The sequence below is a fragment of the Rhea americana genome, unplaced genomic scaffold, assembly GCF_003343005.1.
Source record: "Rhea americana isolate MKP2758 unplaced genomic scaffold, rheAme1 scaffold_0, whole genome shotgun sequence".
In the NCBI taxonomy this organism is placed as follows: Eukaryota; Metazoa; Chordata; class Aves; order Rheiformes; family Rheidae; genus Rhea; species Rhea americana.
This window is the reverse complement of record NW_028185037.1, coordinates 809,397-830,136: the sequence shown is the minus strand read 5'-3', so window position 1 is coordinate 830,136 and position 20,740 is coordinate 809,397. Positions and strand designations below refer to the sequence as shown.

Below are 20,740 nucleotides of genomic sequence, written 5' to 3'. Positions count from 1 at the left end.
GGAATGAYGTACTGAGGGAGCACGATATAAGGCTTCTTCTGGGGCTGTGTACGCTGTAAAATGATCAATTTTGTGGATTAAGCAGGTTGTGTGCTTCCAGAATTATCATGTCAGTATTTTTCACAAATATGAGATTTGACTAATAAGCCAACAGACCATACTGAATCTGAACAAATCACTTACATCAACTATTTTTATGAAGTTATATAAGTGCATGTTTACATAACAGATCAGAGCCATTCCTCAGTACAAATTACAATTTGTACTTTACTACTCATAAATATTTTTGTAGAACTTCTGATCTGTTATTAAAAAATGTAAACTCACAGATTAAATAAAAACAAACAAAATATCAATTTTAACCAGGAAAAAAATAAGGTAGTAAAGCGAAAGTGTCATGTTCCCATATTGTTTATGAAAACAGATCCAAAAATCAAGTAATGAAAATAGTGAACTACGGCATTACACTGTCTGCCATTCTCCCATGTACATTAATAAGCATCAAATTTGTATTTGACCGGCGTTCCTGATGCATCAGTRTACAACAGAGATGCAGACAGCAAGYGAGAGCACAAGAGCTAACTTCTAACATGCTACAGAAGCTCTGAACTTCAGTAAAACACTGTCAATATCCAGCGACACTATACGACTGGTACTCTGCACCTCCGTATCTAAGGAAGTCGAGTTAAAAGACTTTTTTTTAACCAAACAAACCCTTAAAGTATGAAAATGTATTCACGGAGACAGCAAGATCAAAAAGAATTCAATGGAAACCATGTGCAAGACTTCACAATATGCTTCTTACATAAAAGATCTCATCACCATGCACTGAAAGCTCTTTTTTACAGAAGAGATTTTCTTGAATATGATACATAAACTATATTCTGATACACCCAAATGAACTGAAGCAAYGCAATAGAAAAATCCTTAAATCTGTATTTTTTACTTTCAAAGGAGAAAACTGATGAAGACTGATAAAGGAAAACAAATACAGGACAAGCAAATACAGCAGTGTGCCTTTAACATCCGTCTTCACCACGTTTGTATGTRCAGAAAAACCACTAGAGGGCACCAAAGACAGTTAACTAGATGGCAGTGCGTTAAAGGAAGATTTACATGCTGGCAAAACTTAGTATCCTGTAAAATAATTTCATTTACAATTAACACCTCGTCATCACCTTTGAAAAACGCGGCTGTAGTCACAGCTATCTTTTTGCAAAAGCACTGTAGTAGCTACATAAACACATAATAGAGTTTGGTCAAGTACAAGGGTTTTTTCAAAGTTCCTTAACATCTATAAAGCTCAGCTACAACTTGAATATATGCTTAATTTGAGCACACAGTAAGTTTAAACTTATCAGCAAAACATGTAAAGACTTAACTTTCAGCATACACTAAAGACCCATAGAATTCAATCAAYATGTACACATAGTCTAAACCTGAAGTCATAAAACAGTGTTTAAGCTTATTTTCTGTGTCTTTTCAGCTGATGTACCTGCTAACAGTGACTTTCTGCTCACACTTACCTCACTATCTTTAACCTTTCTGTAATACGCTTCTGCCTCTAAATTTCTGTACACTTTAACTATATGCTCGCTCTTAAAAAGTCGTTTATGCCGCTCGGATATTTCACTGGGCAAAGTGATCTTCATGTATTTCTTACCTAACTTAAAGGACAGTCAGGTTTAACTAGTACATATGATAAGTGTTCTCTACATTAAAGGAAAAATRTGATGAAAATACAAAGTTTTAACACTATTTATCATGCAAGATTATATATTTTATATATATATATGCACACACATACATACACACATATATATTATTAGATTTAGATTCTCATATATATGTGAGAAACATCCTTGAGGAAATTAYCACCTAGTGTATCAGATTTTAAATACAGAATAACTTAAATGACTCACTAGTTCCTTTAAAACTACTGATATTATACAAATACCAAGGAATAATACCAGCAATTATTTGCTAAATCTCAGAAGTCAGAAGCCAATTTCTCGTAATACATGATTAACCAAAGGAATTTCTGTATGAATAAATAAGCATAGATAGGAAGGTAGTACTGATAGTTGTCTAAGAGAAACAAAACAGATGACTGAAGTAGTAATTACTTGTTTGAATGCTCCAAAACAATTAAGCATTCCTCACATAATAGAGGCATCTAAATGTAAAAGAAAACATACAGTAAGAGTTGTTTGTTAGCTCATTCGTTTAAAGATCCACAGAAATAAATATTTAGACATGTTTCTTGTGAGCTGCCAGGMAACGAGTTACTTTACATTCCCATAATACAGCTGCCCAAACCCAGAATCAAATTCACACTTCAAAAAATGCACAAGAGAAGAGACTGGTCATGTTTAGTAATGCTTAAACTAACATTTAAACTTTGATATTGGGATTAACCTTCTGTAGAATACACCACTTGCAATTTTTGCTTAATTAAAAAAATCTGTACAATTACTTCAGCACCTATCAAAACATGTCAGTTTGTCAAAATGTATTCTCATCACACAAGCAGCTCTTGTAATAGGCATAAAATCAATTTGGAGTGCACTATTTATAATGACATTATGTATCTCTCAGGAAGAATACGGACAGTATTTAACACAGCCACTTAGTGACAGGCAGAGAATGAAGTTTAAGAGCAAAAAATATTTATATCTTAAAACTGGTAACTTCCTGTACTATTAAATAATCACAGAAAGTGATGAAAATGAAAATGCAAAAAAAAAAAAAATCAATTTTAGGGATATGATTCCTCCTCACTTAAAAAAATAGACCGAAAATTAAGTACGTAACTATGAAATTTTTGTATCTAATTCTTCAAAAACACATGCTACTTTCCATTCCAGTTCTAGTTACATAAGTGCCTTATAACCCCAATGCTCATTACACTATCTATACAACTCTAAAYATGACTGTTTATAATATAGAAAGGACATTCCTTAAATTATCTTGGTTTTCCATGCATATTTTAGACATATGATTTATTGATATTAATAACCACCAGAAGCAGTGGCTACTATCGAAGATTAAATACAATAAATGTATCAATGGAATCCTTTTCAAAGCAGTTTTGGAAACACTGAGTAACATAAAAATCATACTTTTCCTAGTACAGCATATAAAATTGGTTATTATATACTTCCACAYTATCCAATATCACTATATAGACACACACACACACAACTGCGCATATATTTTTAACACTGTTGGTGTTAAATCTGGTTTCCTAACAAAGCAATCTTACACTTACGTTTAACACCTTTCTTCCTGAAGGGCCCCAAAACACATAACAGTATGTACACAACTGCTCAAGCTTTATAGGAAATTCTTGAGTTTTTAGATCAATAAATCAGAGTCACAGACAGGCTAACTCAAACCATTCTCCTTCAGTGGTATACAGACTCAGCCTACTGCCCATGAGAGACATTTAACATTAATAGATTGTCTACTTTACACTAGCATCAAAACTTGCTTTTGCCTCTAGGTGTTATTTAAATATGTATCCCTCTGGGCCTCAGCACAGCAGTATCACTGGGCAAAATCCACTTCTAAGGTATTATTTTGCAGAATTTATGTGCTAGCTGATTGTAACTTTCCAATTCAATAGCAACTCCAATTACATACATAACCTGACAGCATTTGAGATTTTAAAAAGATGAAGAAATACGCACATATCACTACTATTACACAAYGTATACATAGGGACAATCATATCCCTTTCCACAACTGCAGCCATCGTTGCATGCCGACTTATCAAAAACAAAGTTATTATTTGAACAGCATATTCATGCAGTCATGTAAACTACCTAAGAAGCTCCGTATTTCTCCGGGGCTAGGTAGAAACCTGTATGAAAGAACAGGGAGGTGCAACAGTTACTCTTCCACTTGGAAGCTGGACTGCTGACTTGATCCACTACCATGCACCAAATCAGCGCTCACATTATCTGTTTTCCCTTTCCAGAAAAGGGATTCATGCTCAATTAGAACTGTAAGAAGAACTGGCTTATTGTTTTTCTTGCCATTCCCAACGCAAGTTCCCAATTAAATGAAATATATAATCTTTGATCTTATTTTGAAATTAAGCATTATTTCAAATTGAAAAACAAAAATATTTTTAATAGAGAATGACAAACAAATGTTCCAAAGACTTCTCTTTTTAAAAAAAAAATGGTTTCCTTTAATAACCTGTCCATCCACTCATCAATTTCTGCTTAATAAGTTTCTTTTTTTAAAAAAAAAAAAAAAGACACCCTAAAACCTGCACTTTCTAGAATTCCACTTTATTCTGGCCTCAGTTATGCCCACACGTTGCTCAGGAGTCTTCTAGGTCTCTTCAGTCTGGCTCTTCACAGTTTAGGACACAGTGCAGAAAATTTCTCTGATTAAAGAAAAATATTTGCAACACTTTGTCTTACTGTTCAGCACAACTTCTCAGTTTAGCAGCTTTTGTGCTTTTAACCGATCATAATATTTAATGACTGGAACATGTTGACATTTTAGTTTCATCTCTAAAATGAAACTATAGTTTATTACAATGATTTATTGCACTGAAATTTGGTGAAAAGACAAGGRAAATCTGTATCACAACTGAATGGTAATTAAAATTAGTTTTGAATAAAATTAATTACACGTTATTACAATATGACAGCATGGAGATTCACACAAACTGTATTTATCAAAAATATAAGTAAATTCCCCACACCTATCAGTATTCTTAATTTCACTTGCTCTGTAACATAAATTTTAAGGTTAAGCATTTCTTTATTTCCCCCCATGCATACACTCAAGGCTTACTAAGCAGTACAGAATGTTTAGAGGCATATGTTCACCAGCAGCAAAAAGTATACTTACTACCAAAATCATATTAAGAAATATTAAAAAGTAAAATTATATCCTAATTATAACTTCATAAGTCTTATCACAGATTGTTTCTCCAAACCATAGGAAAATTCAGGGAATTAAAAAGGCATGCACCTCTAGACAGCATAAATGAACATAAACCAAAATCTTCGAAAGACAGGAGCAAATAATCTAAWCTTTTGGTAATGACACAACTTTTTCAAAAGTTTAGCTATTCAATATAAACCTTACAACAAAGACACCTGGACCTACTAACAGGAGCTATCCTGTCATCTACTACAAGACACTTTTGCAATACATGGTGGCTTACAGCCTTACTTCTATAAAGCTGAAGGACTTCAGCAAACAAACAAACAAACAAAAAAAAGAAAAAGAAAGAAAAGGCACAATAACTCTTCAGATTAGTTAGTCTCAARGAATAATTAAATTCATTTCTCTGTCATTAGGAAAAACATGCAATTATCATACTGACACACGTCATTTCCAGTCTTCCAGTAGTGCCAGCTCATACATTCCTTTCATCTTCTGCTCACTAGCGTATCTTCTTGTTATCATTACACATGGGTCTTTCTTTAGATCTGGAGCTTCCTCCCAAGCTTAAATACAAGATTTATTCCTTCCCTCACTGAAGTTTATGAGAATGACATAGACTAACTTTAGAAAAATATCCATTTTCTATACTATGAGTAATGCTGGCTTTTGCTGGAGAGCTACACAGTTAAATTCAGAGTCGCATTACCATGGCGTTACTAACACATCCTCTGTGTGTGCATTTGAAGTTACAGTAACTCAGGTCTGTAGCAAGTATTACATAACATGACTTACCTTCGCCCACARTGAATTTGACTATGGGCTTTTGTGATATGCCTAGTCCACTGCTGGATCTTTCTCACATCAAATAAAATAGATATGAAGGTTTAAGGATTAACTTTTCTGTGTTTTACCCACAAAGAAGAGTGGTTGCATAAGCTGTTAAGTAGAGTTAAAATAAGCAGTTTAGGCAGTTACTACCACTAGCAGGATGCAGTATGTTCCCAAGCTCTAAAACTTATCTTTATTTTTGCTATAAAAACACTAAGTGATAGTTTGAACGAGTCTTTTTTGCACTTTGTATTCAAACTATCTCCAGCATCCATTTAAGCCTAACCTTTGCAAAGTTTACTTTGCAGTAAAATAGACCCATAGAAGCAACCAGCTTAACTGCTGAGGAAGCAAACTTACTCCCTTAAAAAATCAGCTGCAAGTGCTTAATTATGTCTTATGCGTTCAAATGCAATACATTATGTACTCAGTGTCCAGAATCCATCCCTCAGCATCATTTATTAACTTCAGTTAGTCAATTATAGCTTATAAGTKAGCATCACAGAAGACAAAAAGGAGTACAAGAGATCAAATCGCTACAGACTGTAAAGCTATTGTACTAACAATTTCAACAATCAACTCTGAGGATACTATACAGTATAATGTGCCCTGGTTTAAGCTTTCAATGTAACTTTTTTTTAATCATTCTTATGTCTTTTTTAATTATATCAGCAAAAAGTGTTTCTCCTAAGAAACACACCCTTCTTYTCAGTATGTCCATACTGCTAACCTTTTTATTCAGACTCACTCATTCCCTCTTGCCTGTCATCTTCAAGTTTCCTCCAGTAATCCCTCCACTTCAGGTAATGCCACTGCAAAAGTTAATTCTTCCAACTTTTCCACTGTTTCATTATGATAAAGTCATATCCTGCTTTTCATTTTTCTACTAGCTTCCTTTTCTCAAACATAAACTGACTAGTTTCATTCACAAGCTCCCTTCAGCTTGTATGTATCCCTTCAGCTAAGACATTAAATTTTTATGTCTGTTAATAAATCAGTCTCTTCAGAGGTCAACTATTCTATATTTTAGGTAACAAACATCAACTCTGCACATCTAGTCACACATCTCCACACAGGTAACATATCCTAACGCTAAAAATAATCCCAACCTTCCCTGCTTGTTTTATTCCTGAATAAGCAAATGTTATCCAGAGTAAACTAACTTTATAAACAAACTATCAATACTCTTAGAATAGAAAAATATTCGGCAAACAAAAGACAATACTAAATGCTGGGATCCAAAATACACTATAGAATTTGCCTGAAAGCTATTCCTATATGTATTGCCCAGTCTTAGATAATCTAACAGAAATTTTATGATTTGAGATGTGGCAAACAATGCATTACTGCACTATTCTTATGTGTTTACACAAAGCTGCAAGATTTCTACTAACATCCAGCCTCCATCTTTTCTGTGTGCTATGAGTGACCTTGGCTCTGATGGAATGTGTGTCAACGCACTTCTTCGAAGCACATACTGCTGCATTGCACAAGACTGATCTAAAATAAATCATGTAGGGAGAGTAATAATGCTAAGAAACACTGATTTATTTCTAACATTGCTAAACAATTATAAATATAACCTATTTGCCACATGACCTCATACCCCCTCAAACATATGCTAATGTCATCCTAGGAATCAGTTGTCACTATTTTCACTTCATACACAAAACTTGAGTCAAACAATACTTTAATAACTACTTCTTATGCTTCATGGGTAAACTATTCTATAAACTTGACTTTTCAGAAAAAGCTAAGTGGTCTGAACTCCCGAAAACTAAACCACCTTTTTTTTAAGTTCATATGTGAAAATGAAAACTTAACAGTATAATTTAGCAGTCATCTTTTTTTAAAAAAAATAGTAGTTTGCAGAGATAAAATTGACATGGTTTCTTTCTCCCCTTCTAGAAAAAGTTCTTAGTGTGGTATCTCATGAAAAAGTGCTTAAAACAGGCTGATGCTGCATTACACTCAAAAGCATTTTACTCATTGCGAGTAAGAGAACACTTAGACCTTCTAGGCTGAAAAACATATAGGAAAAGTATTTGTAAATCTGAGTACAARAAGTGGTGAGTGRGGGGGRAGAAACAGTAGCTATCTACAAAATAGATATTTCTAGGTGGAAATAAACAAAAACAAAACAGTACACACCGAATTTTCTTCTTCTTCTTCTAGTTCTCTCTGCTGTTCCTCATGTCGCTTTGCTTTTATTTCCATAGCTTCAGTAATCAGGTCCCTTAAAATTGAAACTGGCTTGGCATTCTTAATAAATGTATGCTAGAAAACAAGATTGTGGAGTCATAACATCATTACAAAAGATACTCTTCAGATAAAATGTAATTACAAGTCACACGTGTTAAAAATAACATACCATTCAACATCAGATTTTAGTGATAAATAGTACTTCACATCACGGAATAATTAAAATCTACACTAACACAACATGCAATATCTTTTAGCTGCTTTATAACGAAGGTCTTACTGTTTTATTTAGTTGGGCTTTTTAAACAGCAAGCCATGGGAAAACATTATCATGTAACACAACTGCTTTATAGTTAAGGATATAATTGTCCAAAGGAAATGTATATTAAGCAGTAAATAAATAGAGTGGTGATTGTCTGACAGAGAAAAGCAAACTTTTTCAGATATTTAGTTACAGCATTTAATTAATCTTAACAAGCTGACAGCATAAATTAGTGGCTGTAAGCAGAGCAACTATGGCTGTTGCTTACTTCACCAAACTTGCATATGTCATAAAACATTTCATCAACTACAATGCTGAAATGTGGAACAGGCAAAAGAAAATACACTACTTTTTAGCAGGAAGATCAATTTTAATTCAAAACCATTTAAAATATCGTTCCTTCCTTTAAAACAACATGCGCATGATGCAATTTACATTCATTTTGCTTTAGTAAGCACCTGTCAGAAAGATTCAGATTTTTGAGTCATTTTAAGAAAAACATTATCAAGGCAAAATGTAATTCTTGGAGTCTCAAAAGTATATTACTACAAAAAATTGTTCCACCAACAATAGGACTGATGGAAGTCATTCACTCATTATATTAAAATCTAAAACTTCCAGTTTGTACTGCCTTCTACTCCACATTTTGATGATCTCATAGTGTGAAAAATAAGATACTTTACACCATGACCTATGAATTTGGAGATTYATTATTGGAAACTACTTCTAAAAATGCTGATGATGTTCTTGCAGTGAGGTTGACTCAAATTTATATTTAAAAAGAGGATATTTCTACCTGGAGACAGAAGGGGGAGGAAAACAAAACAAAACAACAAAAAACTATTAAGAGTCTTACGGCTGAAATTCCAAAGATAACCATATTCTTTGTTCATCAGTCTACGTAAGAACCTCAAGAATACTATCTACCAATAGCAAAGAAAAGCTTAAAAGAACAAATTATCCAATATGTTAATGAAGGAAGAATCAGAAAAAGAAAAGGATCCAAAAAAACCTAAAAACCTTTTAGTTTCTGTTTTATTATCAAAGGAAGAGTATTTACAGGAACGGAATTTTAACTTCCATTTCACTTGCCAATTCCAACTTTTGATGAAATTCAAACTCTTTTTTTTCTTCCACTACATTTCTTCCACAATGCTTAAATAACTGTGTTTTCTCTTAGTTACTTGAAGGCTGGTTATGACAGCCCTGAAGGCAGCAGTGATACAAATAAGGGGCCAAAAGAGGAAAGTTCCTTTGCATTTTCTCTCTCTCAAACTCACTCAAGCATGCAGCCCTATTAAAAGTCAGGCCTATTTCACAATTCTACCTCTTTCTTGATAGATCAGTCCTTCGTCTGTTCGACTTCCATAGTTCTTGAAATTTCCTCTATTTGTATCTCAGAACCAAAAATATACAAGCATTATATTTCCACAGTTATTAGAAACTTAKGTCAGTGAGCAAGCTAAAGCTTGGAACAGCCTTGTCTGGCTCCATAGATCCMCACTGCCAACGGCAGCTTGGATGTAAAGCGCCCAGCTGGTATAACTGGGCCTGAGAACAAACTCCTTACACTGCCTGTCCGCCTCAGACCCTTCGAGGGCACAGAACAACTCGTCTGCTTAATTTGCCATAAGCAGAAGGGCTGACTGAATACATGCCATTGGTGGTCCTCACCGAAGGGTAACCTGGGCTCAATTCCTTTACCCAACATTTGTCTAAATTCTGAAACCTAATGACGGCCTCTATCCACAAGGCAAGAATGCAATTTTGGTAGCAACGACCAATCCTACACTCCATAAATAGCGATTCATTTTTAGAAGCAGCAAAGGAGGAATAAGATGGGCTAGAGACATAGAAGCTGACAGAGAAAAGATCACAAAATGGAAAAGAAATAGAGCATAACAATAGCTAAGCCAGGACTTGCTTTTGGAAATTTTCACAACAGTTCTGGGTTGGCACTAGAGGAAAGAAAAAAAAAAAGAAAAGAAAAGAAAAGAAAGCCATAAAATATGCATTTCCTCAGCAGTTTCAATACTGACCTGTAGAAGCTGTGTTGCTGTAGCTCTCTGTTCAGGATTTTTCACTAAACACTTCTTCACAAAATCTGTGAATTCATCAGACCAGAGCTCTGGCTTCCTGAATGTTGGAGGGGGATTTGTAGGAATCATAAAAATAGCCTAGTATAAATAAATAAATCACAAAACAAACAAACAATAATAGAAAGTTTTAGACAAAAAAAAATCATAGTACTGAAGCCAAGTAAATAATTGCTTTATTCATTTTTTTTTTTTTAATCAGGTTAAGAATCTGGAAGACAAATTTTAAATAGTCTAGGATTTCCACTAAGATTGAGATTCGGGAATTAAATCCATCTGCTACTAATACAGCAACTTCCTATTAGATTTCCTCTATTTAAACTGTACCCCATTGAGCACATCACTCTTTATTTTATCTATTACTATTTATCAGTCCCAAGAGATGATTTGGTTCTTTCGGAAATTCTTAACAGAAATAATGGCACTGCTTGTTTAAATAGATATATATCAAAATGTTGCTACGAAATGGCAAGTTCACCTTCTCATTCCTTAATTTCATTTAGTGCTATAGGAGAACTGCTAAGGAAAATTGGTAGGAATATTTGCTGCTGCATTCAAAATTGTTTAGCTATAATTTTAAAACATGCTTTTGCTAATACAATTTAAAATGCTGAAAGACAGTAGAAGACTGCTAAAACAGAGCAATTGAATAACTTGCTTACTAGCAACAAGAACTTACTTGAAACCGCAAATGCAGTATTTACCTATCTACATAAAATTTCACAGAGCTGGAAGTCTATGTAGATAAATTCTTTGTCTAGAAAGAAGATTCATGCTATCTACAAGAAAAAAAAAATCTTGTCCTACTTAAGGCTACATAAATTGTACTATTTGTTTGTGTTTTTCTCTTTTTCTTTTTTTTWAATGATTTTCACCAGAATTTCATCTGATTAAACATTTACACTTGCAGAAGAAAAGATAAACAGTGCACTTTTGAGAGATCACTGTAAAATAAGCAGGAAAATTTAAATTGTGAACTTCTATATGTAATATCAAATACATACAGTATCACCTCTTAAGACTTACAAATGACAGCAGCACCTTATTCAGAACTAGGTCCACTGACTGAACTAATAAGCTATTCTATTCTTCTAAAACCAGGTTCAATTCTACCACGTTTTCCAAAGTGAAAGGAAGTAAAAGACATTTAAGCATAATAGAGTTTGTTTCTCTCTACAAAAACAAAAACAAACAAACAAAAAAAACCAGAAAAGCAGAGGGCAAGTGAAATGACAACCAACTGGAATAAAAAATACTGATGTATCATGCGTATAGTTTACATAGTGGAGGTACCAGAAGCTTCAGACTGTATTTGAAGCATAGGAAAGATAAATGAGGCAAGTAGAGACAAACTTCTAAGATTTTACCCACAATTTCTTAATATGTTTGTCTGACCTTCAAAGCCAGTTTACCTTGTCCAAAACCCCAATTCTAAAATTCATTTCATACGAAGAACAGCAAAATCTATGCTGAACAATGCAAGAACGTTTTATTATAACTTTTAATTTAAAAATTCTTTCAATACTGAATAGTCTATTTTAATTCAAATACTTAATTCAAATACTTTGTTTCATAAAATTATGATGTATGCTACAGTAGTTTTATATTTTCAGTGAAGAGCCTTGCTAAAGTCGTATGTGAATTCAGGTAGAAAGAGCAGTGCTCTATTACCCTCTCATGGGCCTGAATAACTCAYTTGCAGTACAAGTCCAGTTGTCAGTACAAATGGAGCACTGCCTCTGCTATAAAACAGTGAATAAGAGATTCAACTGTTTCTGTCCTTGAAAGCAATGATCTCYTCTGAACTTTGAACTGATTATTTTTATTCTTATCTGTAGATAATCTTGAACTTTAGAGATCAGCTCTGCAGTAGCTATTAAAAGGTATACACAGGTATAATACCTGGCTAGGAACTACTCTTCATGTAGTGTCAAAAGGTACATCTTGCACTTGATAAACACTGATCTGCATCTCAAAATAAACGCAAATCTAAGTTTAGGGGTCATATTCAGCAGACTGTCCTAGAAAAAAATATTTCCATTCGCAAATTATTTTAATCACTTACACAGCAGTTAGGAATCTTCTTTATAATTTACAAAGGACAGTGAGAAGAAAGTAGGAATTCATGAATCATCCTTTTACAGTAGGCAATAAMAGTTACAAAAGAAGATATCTAAGAGTTAGAATCCTAAATCTTCATTTGTTGAAAATATCTGCTTCAAAAAAACATCTCTATTACACTTAAACTCCACGCTTTTTTAAATCTTGATATGTGATGTGAACCCAAAATACAAATTTAGAAGTTTTTATTTTATACAAGAAAACATATAGAAACTACTTTTTCCATGTGCTTAGTCCAACATGTTAACTTTGTCACGCATTGGCTAGCATACATCTCTCCTCCCCATCCCTCATCACTGCCTCTGTCCACTAGCCTGAACGGCTGGTGGTAATACTCGCCTCCATCTTCACTCCCTACTTCCTATTACTGGCTTGCGAAGTTCTCTGCATGAAAGTTAAGCTTCCGTTCTCCTTCAAAACGATCTACGGTTTAGATTCCAACTACTTCTGTTTCCTTCCAAGAAACTTGCAGAGCAACCACTGGAGAGTTATAAAACTAGTCCCAAATCTCCAGAAGTAAAAACAAAGTGCTTATCTGACAGAAATTTATCCACCATTTTTCCTTCCATTTCTAGTCAAATGTATCTTTTATATTTTAGTAGAACTCTGTCCTATTTTAAAACAAAACTAAGAAATTTCAATCAGCAGCAGAAAACACAAGAGACTTTTCATTTAYATTCTTCTTTCATTTTACCCTCTATTTCTCCATTCCCTTTCTTCACCCAAAGCATTACTTGCAGTCCTTTTTGGCTTTCACTCCACTTACAGTTTTCTCTAAAAGGTTCTCACTGCTTTTAGTATCAGCCCAGCAGTTCTAACAGTAGGACGGATGAAAATGCTCGCGCAGCCAGCATTAGGTGATTGATGCTTAAAATACCAGTGCCACGTATGAAGTGCTCTTCATACGTGCTACCATTCACCTGAGCACACAGGCTGAACTGGTGCTAACACCCGCAGGAAACACTCGGACGAAAAACATTCACCAGCCAGGGCCTTGACACACTACGGAGGAGAGACAGGGTTAATTCTTTTCTCTCTCATCTTCAGCATCGCCTTCCACGTTTCCCTACGTATCCAAGACAGACTGGCAAACCTTACTCAAGTTAACACACCAAATATGCACAGCCAAGGTGTTAAACCATACGCGTCCTAATCTTCAGTTTTATCTATTCAATTATCTTTTGAAATACATCTCCAAGCAGTGAGAGGTCAAAACTCAGGACTGAGGGACCATAATAGCTTAACCGATGTTTGTCTTTGCTGGTCCGTAATAGAGATTCCCTTCTAAGTGTGTCCTGAACTGGCCTGTCCCACTCTGAATCTTGAATACAACKGCGTTTTAGGCTATCTTTCCTACATCGCTTTGAGACAAGCTCTAAATTACTTAGTGAAACAGGAATTCAAGAAGAATTACAATATATACATGACAGAAAAATTAAAAACAAACAAACAAACAAAAAAAAACATTCTCCAGTGGAGCTTTCAGTTACCACTTCCAAAACGGGCACTAGGCAATTTAACAGTTACTACTGTAACCGTTGCCTGATTTACCCTGGAAGCACTTATCAGCCAAGAACCAAGATACAGTTAAGCTGAGTATTGGAAAGTGCACTGCGTCTTAACTGGCAGCAGAAATGAGTAAGTCAGCATATAATTTTCTTTTCACTCTTCTTAAAGAGTCCATCATTTTAAATGAAGTCCAGGCTGAAAACATTTTTTTTTGCAAGGGTTCTTTTATGGACAATTTTATTGGCGTGAAAATGTAATCAGATGAATTAGGAAATGCCAAAAGAAAAATGAGAACCTCATATACTGCATTTGGAATTTCCTAATCAGAAAATCCTTGCAGCTCATTCCTCCTGTCAGTCAGGTTATACATCTGCATTTTTTCACACAGCCCAAGAATAGGTTAAATAATCAACAGCAAGTTGGTATAGGTACTACATCTTTCTGTCTTCGGCTCCTARAATAACTTCTCTACTATTCAGTTCAAACAACAGTGACTTGCAATAAAGTCTGGTAACTTTCTGTTATTTAACTTTCACTGTTCTTATTTGCCAAGTATAATCAATGCTGGTTACTACCAAAGGAGACAGCAAAAATTTTTATAGTATGGTAATTTTGTCATTTTTATTTTTATGCTATGAAGTATTGCCAGACAATCTGCAGGGAGAAAAGTCTTTAAAGAAAAAAAGTAAGGATGTGAGACATCCACAGGCAGTTTGTACATCTACAGTTGGCTTTGGCATCACATGGTTTATTAACTAGTTTATCACTCTACTTCAAAAAAAAATTTAAGTAACAGACTCAAATATYTTTAAACAGAATAGAATATTTTAAGAGTACAAAACCCAACAGAAACGCTGCTGAAACACCACCAACCTGTCCGATCAGAGACTCGGCAGCTGTCTGGGACACCAGCATGGGTAAGGACAGTGATACACTTGCAGGTTCTGCACTGTTCTCACAACCCCCCCCCCTTTTTTTTAATTTTAACTCAGAAAAATAATATATCACAGCAATCTTTTTGTAAAACTCCAATAGTGACAAAAAACAAGCAGTTATTGAACAACCTTGTGTGTAACAACAAGGAAGCTGGTTTACGTCTTCTGTTTCAGCAGAGATTAAATTTAATTTGTTAGAGCCCCCTAAAAATTACTGCTTTCCTCCTCCCATCCACAGCAGTTCAAAGGCCTGCTGAAACACCCCTTCCTTTGTGCCATATTACAGATAGGTCTGGTTCTATCTGTGATTCAAAAATAAAAACAGTCTCTATATCAGATAGCGCATCCAACGAGATTTACAATATCCTCGGACTTTGATAAAACCAACAGGGAAWTGAATGTGTAATACATAAGTGTTTGTTCAAAAAGCTTATTTATTTTCTATGAAATATTATTTTCCTTCTTTTCAAACAGTTGAAAAACCACAAGTTGATTTTTACTTTTTCTTATCCTCAGCCATGCATCAACTCCCATTCATCCATTTTGCAAGTGCTATTTCCTGACCTCTCTGCAGTTCCTGTCATTATCTCATGCAGAGCGAGAGCCCGCTACTCAAATCAGAATCTATCCCATGGTGAGGCAATGCCATAGCTTTCATTTTTCGGACTCTCTCATATTCCACATACTTCTTAACAAAGAGGTGGCTTGGAGAAAAGCACTAGAATAGCATTCGTTTTAATTCAGCACAAGAGCCAAAAAATTTACTGTGAATTAAAGAGCAGAAATACGCTGAAGTTGTCAAATAAATTTCACTCTATTTAAATTTATCATTAACTTTTTGGAAACGGTGTGTCATGGAAAGTATTTACTGAAGACATCTTCAGTGAATAAATACTCCAGACTAAATACCTACACTAGAAGGATAACAGCTTCTCCAATATCTTAGCTAAAACCTCATTTGTTTAAAGCATGTAGAAAAAAAAATACAAACAATAAAGTTGCTTTGAATAAATCAATAAAATAAAAAAATAAAATTTCTTATCAAAATCAAAATTGGCCACGATCATCTTTGACTAGGACATGCAGGCATAAAAGTATTTTATATAAAGAGAGTCACACTTCACAAATTAGCAGGGAAGCCCGCATGTTGCCCTTCACTTGCCAAGCTGACATTTAAGTGACTCCACATTCACTCAACAATTTCAGACAAACTCTTCCCCAGGTGACCCAACTCCCTTCTGAATCTTTCGCTTGCCACCAAATACAGTGGTTAAAGAGCAACAGACCTCAGCTTGAAGATAGCAAAGTTTTTTTTTTCCCCCCTCCCTTATAAAAAAATGAGATCTTTCTGCAAAATTTCTGGTATCGTTTACACCTAAGTGCTGGCTCCTTAAGCCCCTCTTCCAAGTAGCTACAAGCCACATGAGAGTAACCCTACGCCCATAACAGCCAACGGCTCCAGTACTTTAAGGCAATCGTCTGCAAAGAGCTAAAAAGACGAGCAGAGCACCCAACATCCGGCAGCCTGTCCCAGGGCCAGTCCGACAAGCAGACGAATCGGTCAGGCCCCCGAGCACTTGGGATACGCTTCACAGGACACTGAAGACAAGAAGGCCCGGGGGGTATTCGGTCTTGGAGTGGAGGGAAGACGAGGAAGCTCAGCAGAAGCTCCCTGGGTCAGGCCATGTCCCCTGCTGCTGCCCCCCAGCCCGACTAGAGGAAGGCAAAGGGATCTCCCCGCCTTTACGGAGAGGCGGGCTGCTCCCCCTACAAGTGGCCGCCCATCAGCCGAAGCCTGCGCACCCGTCTTTCCGATCAGCCAAAAGCATCCCCTCCGCCCCAGCTTCCAGCACCAGAGAGATCTCCCTCTGGAATATGGCAATGTCCTTACACTCAGCCTGCTGATCCCTTTTGTGGAATATCTAAGATTATTTTGGATTTTGTCTCTTGCTTAACCTTTATGCGAAAGTACTTTTCTTTTTTTTTTTTTTTTTTAATTGTCAAACAACAGCCTATGCTCATTCCGGCCCCAACTCCAGGCCTGTAGCCTGAAGCAAACAGACACTAGCTAACAGTACTACACTACACCACACTGAGGTCCAGCTAGTTGAATTCACCAGTATCTTCAGTTTTTCCACAGACASTATTACAAAAATGCATCTCATCTCTTCTGCTTAACAATTTGAAAGCTGTTAGAGCAAGAAAACCTAGTAGTCCAAGTAAATTGGGAGGTTTGTTACTATTTTACAACATTTCAGAACACTRATGAATGAATTGGTAGAGCTATCGAATCCAGAGGATGCAGTGTATTCTTTTTCACTGAACTTCAGTAACAATTAWCAACAGAGAAATGTTCTGAAGTGACACCTGAAAAAAACACTATTCTGAAAATTAAATCATCAAAAAGGAAAGCATTTCCTTCTTTCACAAAATTTTTAAATGCAGCTGGTACCAAGAAGTAATAGATGCATGCTGCCAACAATAAAATTGCATTTCCAGCATTATGTCAAAACTTAAACATGTCTATCACTATTCAATCAGAAAAAAACAGTCATTCTCTTCGCTGATAGTTTGCAACGGTTCCTCATCAAATTGAATGAGAATCAGAATACTGTGATCAGAATACCCACCTGCTTCTACAGACTCCCAATCAAACATATCCATGATTACGGAAGGAGTCCTAAATTCAGGTGAGGGAGAAGGGGATACTGAATCCAGCGAAGTCTGGACAAACAATAATTGATTGAGAATTTTTAATCCTAATGATGAGAAATGCATGTAACAACTCTATCGCGTTCTAATAGTTGATAGTGACTAGTGATAAAAATATGTAAAGTAAACACTACTACACAGGGCAAAAAAAGACATTTAAATTACTTTAGCATAAAGCGACAGGCAACTCGTATTAACACTAGTAGCATTTTTTTCAAACTATTACCAGTGGTTTAACAGCCATTTGCTATCACAAGCTTCCTTCTAGAACAATGACCTTTGGTGTTCAAAGCAAAGTATGATGCACTTAAGATGTAAAGTAATAAAGTAATAAACACAGAGAAAAGATAGATAATGGAAAGAATAATCACATGATTAACAGCAGAGATGGGTTACTGAAAGATAAGTCACTTATATTGACCTGTATATTTATTATTGCTAGTAAATTCATAACATTTTGACAGCGTTACAATAGGTCAAGAATATAAAGATACCAATCTCAAACATTTTGCAACAGTAAGTGTAATGGTGCAATTGTAAATATATTGAAAAAAAAAACCCTTCACCTTGTTAACATGGTCACGCAACAGCATTGTGGCTAAAGATTTACATTTAAGTTTATTCTTTCTACTAAAAGGCATGTTCCTTTTTAAAATAATTCTTGCTTTAAATTTCAAGAGAACATTACAGATTTGTTCTTTTCTGTTGACAACAACTTGAAATAGAACTCACTGGCAGTCTTGTAGTGTAGACTGTTTTGTTTTTTCTTATTTGAAACAAGATCACATATACAACTAATTTAAATCCCAAGCCATGTCTCAACTTTAAAGTTCTAGCATATGCTGAGACAAATCTGCTTTGGTATACTTAAGAAGCAGAATTCATTGCACCGTCATCCAAACAGCACAACAAAGAGCAAGATCCCACAACTAACTAATCGGAAATGATTCAGTATGATCTACGTATGTCTGTTCTTTATTCAAACCCCTTTTCCAGATTATTGACTAAAAATATATATTTATCAATCCTTCTCCAGAAGGACTGATCACCTCAGTATAGTGTTCTACTGCTAGTTAACGTACCAATTTATCCAGCTGTTCCTTTTCTTTGATCTCTTGACCTCTAATCAATCATCGCTTATTATCCAAAGCAAGCTGGAAGCAACTCAGTAAATTATCTGATRGAGCTGTATGCAAAGACATAACTTCATTTTTCTGCAGTGGTTTATTTTGCTTGATTACTGTTCCTACTCCCCTGAAGCCCAGTAGCTCTATTAATTTTTATCCAGACTTTCTTCCAACATATTTTATTGTTTTCCAACTATCTGGGGAACCTTTCATGACTTCTACATATATGTTCTTCAGATATCATCTTCTCCTAACTTCCATTTTATATTTAATAATGACATGGYTTAAGATTGTTTTCTACTCACGTCATTTGGGCTGTTTAAACTTCCTGAACACAGCTCTTTGGCACAAAATATTCTTGAACTCTGCCACTCAACTGAACTTTGTTATGTCCCTAAACAAAAAAGGAAATGGGAGGCCATTCAAGATCCTATTTTCATCTACAATATTAGAAACTCATTAAAGTCAGGGAAGTTACAATAGAAGAGACCACAATCTAGTCCTCAGTRTTCTCCCCTCCTTCAACTCATTAGTAAGCCTGAAAACAAGGGCTATAAAAGTTCATAGAAATGAAAAAAAAAGCTTGTAATATCTATAATCTCATGAAAAAGGTTAGTTTGCCACCGTCGCCTCTCTCATCTACCTTTTTTTTAAATAAGCAAGCTACACAACTTTCAAAGTGAAGGCATTTACAGGCAACTCGAGAGTTTTTGCTTAAACTCCCCCCAGCAGCTAAAGATTTTGAACATTAAATACATACAATAAAATTGAGGCATTAAGGATTTTTCAGAAATAAGTAAAGATATCTAGCTTATAAATAATCTAGCATAGGTACAAACCAGTACAATTGCTTGATATTTTATTGAAAGGATTTATGTAGACAATCTCCATAGTAATTGCAAGTCTGCACATTTTCCATAGTGCCCAGAGACAAAAAATCACGAAGATTAAAAAATACACGAACACTGCATCAGAAAGTGAGACAACCAAAGTGTGTGAGTCTTACAAACACACACACAAAAGCTTCAGACATCCGAAGTGAACTGCAACACCCAGACACCATCTATGACAGTGTTTATAGTATATCCAACAATTTCACTCTCCAAAAAGAAAACTTCAGTGGGCCACAGATCAATTCATTGTTCTTGTCCTGAAGAGTATACTTAACCTTAAAACAACAAAACCACATGTGCGTGCCTGTAGGCACCATTCCTCCTCATGCTTGAATTAAATGCATCTTGCTCAGCTGGTGTTGAGGTTAAGGTAGAACAAAAGTAGCTGTTATTTAACAAGCTGCCTTTACACTACAAGTAGTATCTAATGTAGCCACTTAATTCTCTAACCCAATTTTTACTTAATACTATCTTGTAAACAGAGGTATTTTTAAATAGATAACTAGAGGAGAAAATTTCTTCTTGACAGTGTTAGACAACACCTGCTCTTAGAGTGACTTGAAGAGGAGATGCTTACAGCCCCTTAGAGCTTTGAGAGTCTTAGAGAATCCTGTGTTCTCTTCAACTACATCAAAGTAAAATCCTTTCTCAACAGAAAGGATTTAGTTGCCTCATATTTAGAATTAACAAAGAAGTACGATTCTAAACTTGATGGCTTTGGGGGTTTTGGATTTTTTTTTCTTTCTTTCTTTTCTTCCTCTATCAGATTTTGTGCAAAATGCCTAAACAGTCCAGGCAACAGAGACCAGAATTTAGACTTCTTCCATTTTGAATCTTCCTTTCTCACCAGTGCTACAGCATTAAGGCTATTCTTGGGTTTTTGTCTTATGACCRACATCTTGGGGAGGTCAGCAAAGATGACTGGTAGGAAAAGAATGGTACACAAATAATTTTTATTTATATTCAGTCTAGTTCAATCATTCAGCCTTTTCACTGTTTGACAAGGTAATTACTTTGTTTATTCTATAAAAAATAACCTTTTCCCTCATTCTGAGGAAATCAATGCAATAAACAGACAGGTCCACTTCAGAACAATAGCCAATTCTAAGTCCTATCATACTCCTTTGGGGACTTAAGCTAC

The 20,740-nt window shown here is 35.2% G+C and overlaps 1 protein-coding gene across 1 annotated transcript in view; it reads right to left on the bottom strand.

Moving 5' to 3' along the window:
- STK3 (serine/threonine kinase 3) overlaps positions 1-20,740 on the bottom strand; it is a 154,708-nt gene that overhangs the window by 65,557 nt on the left and 68,411 nt on the right. The window contains exons 8-9 of the mRNA XM_085298254.1: positions 10,246-10,383; positions 7,894-8,019 (exon numbers count right to left, since the gene is read on the bottom strand). Coding sequence (XP_085154380.1) covers positions 7,894-8,019; positions 10,246-10,383 — 264 coding nt within the window. The remainder of the gene's footprint in view (positions 1-7,893; positions 8,020-10,245; positions 10,384-20,740) is intronic.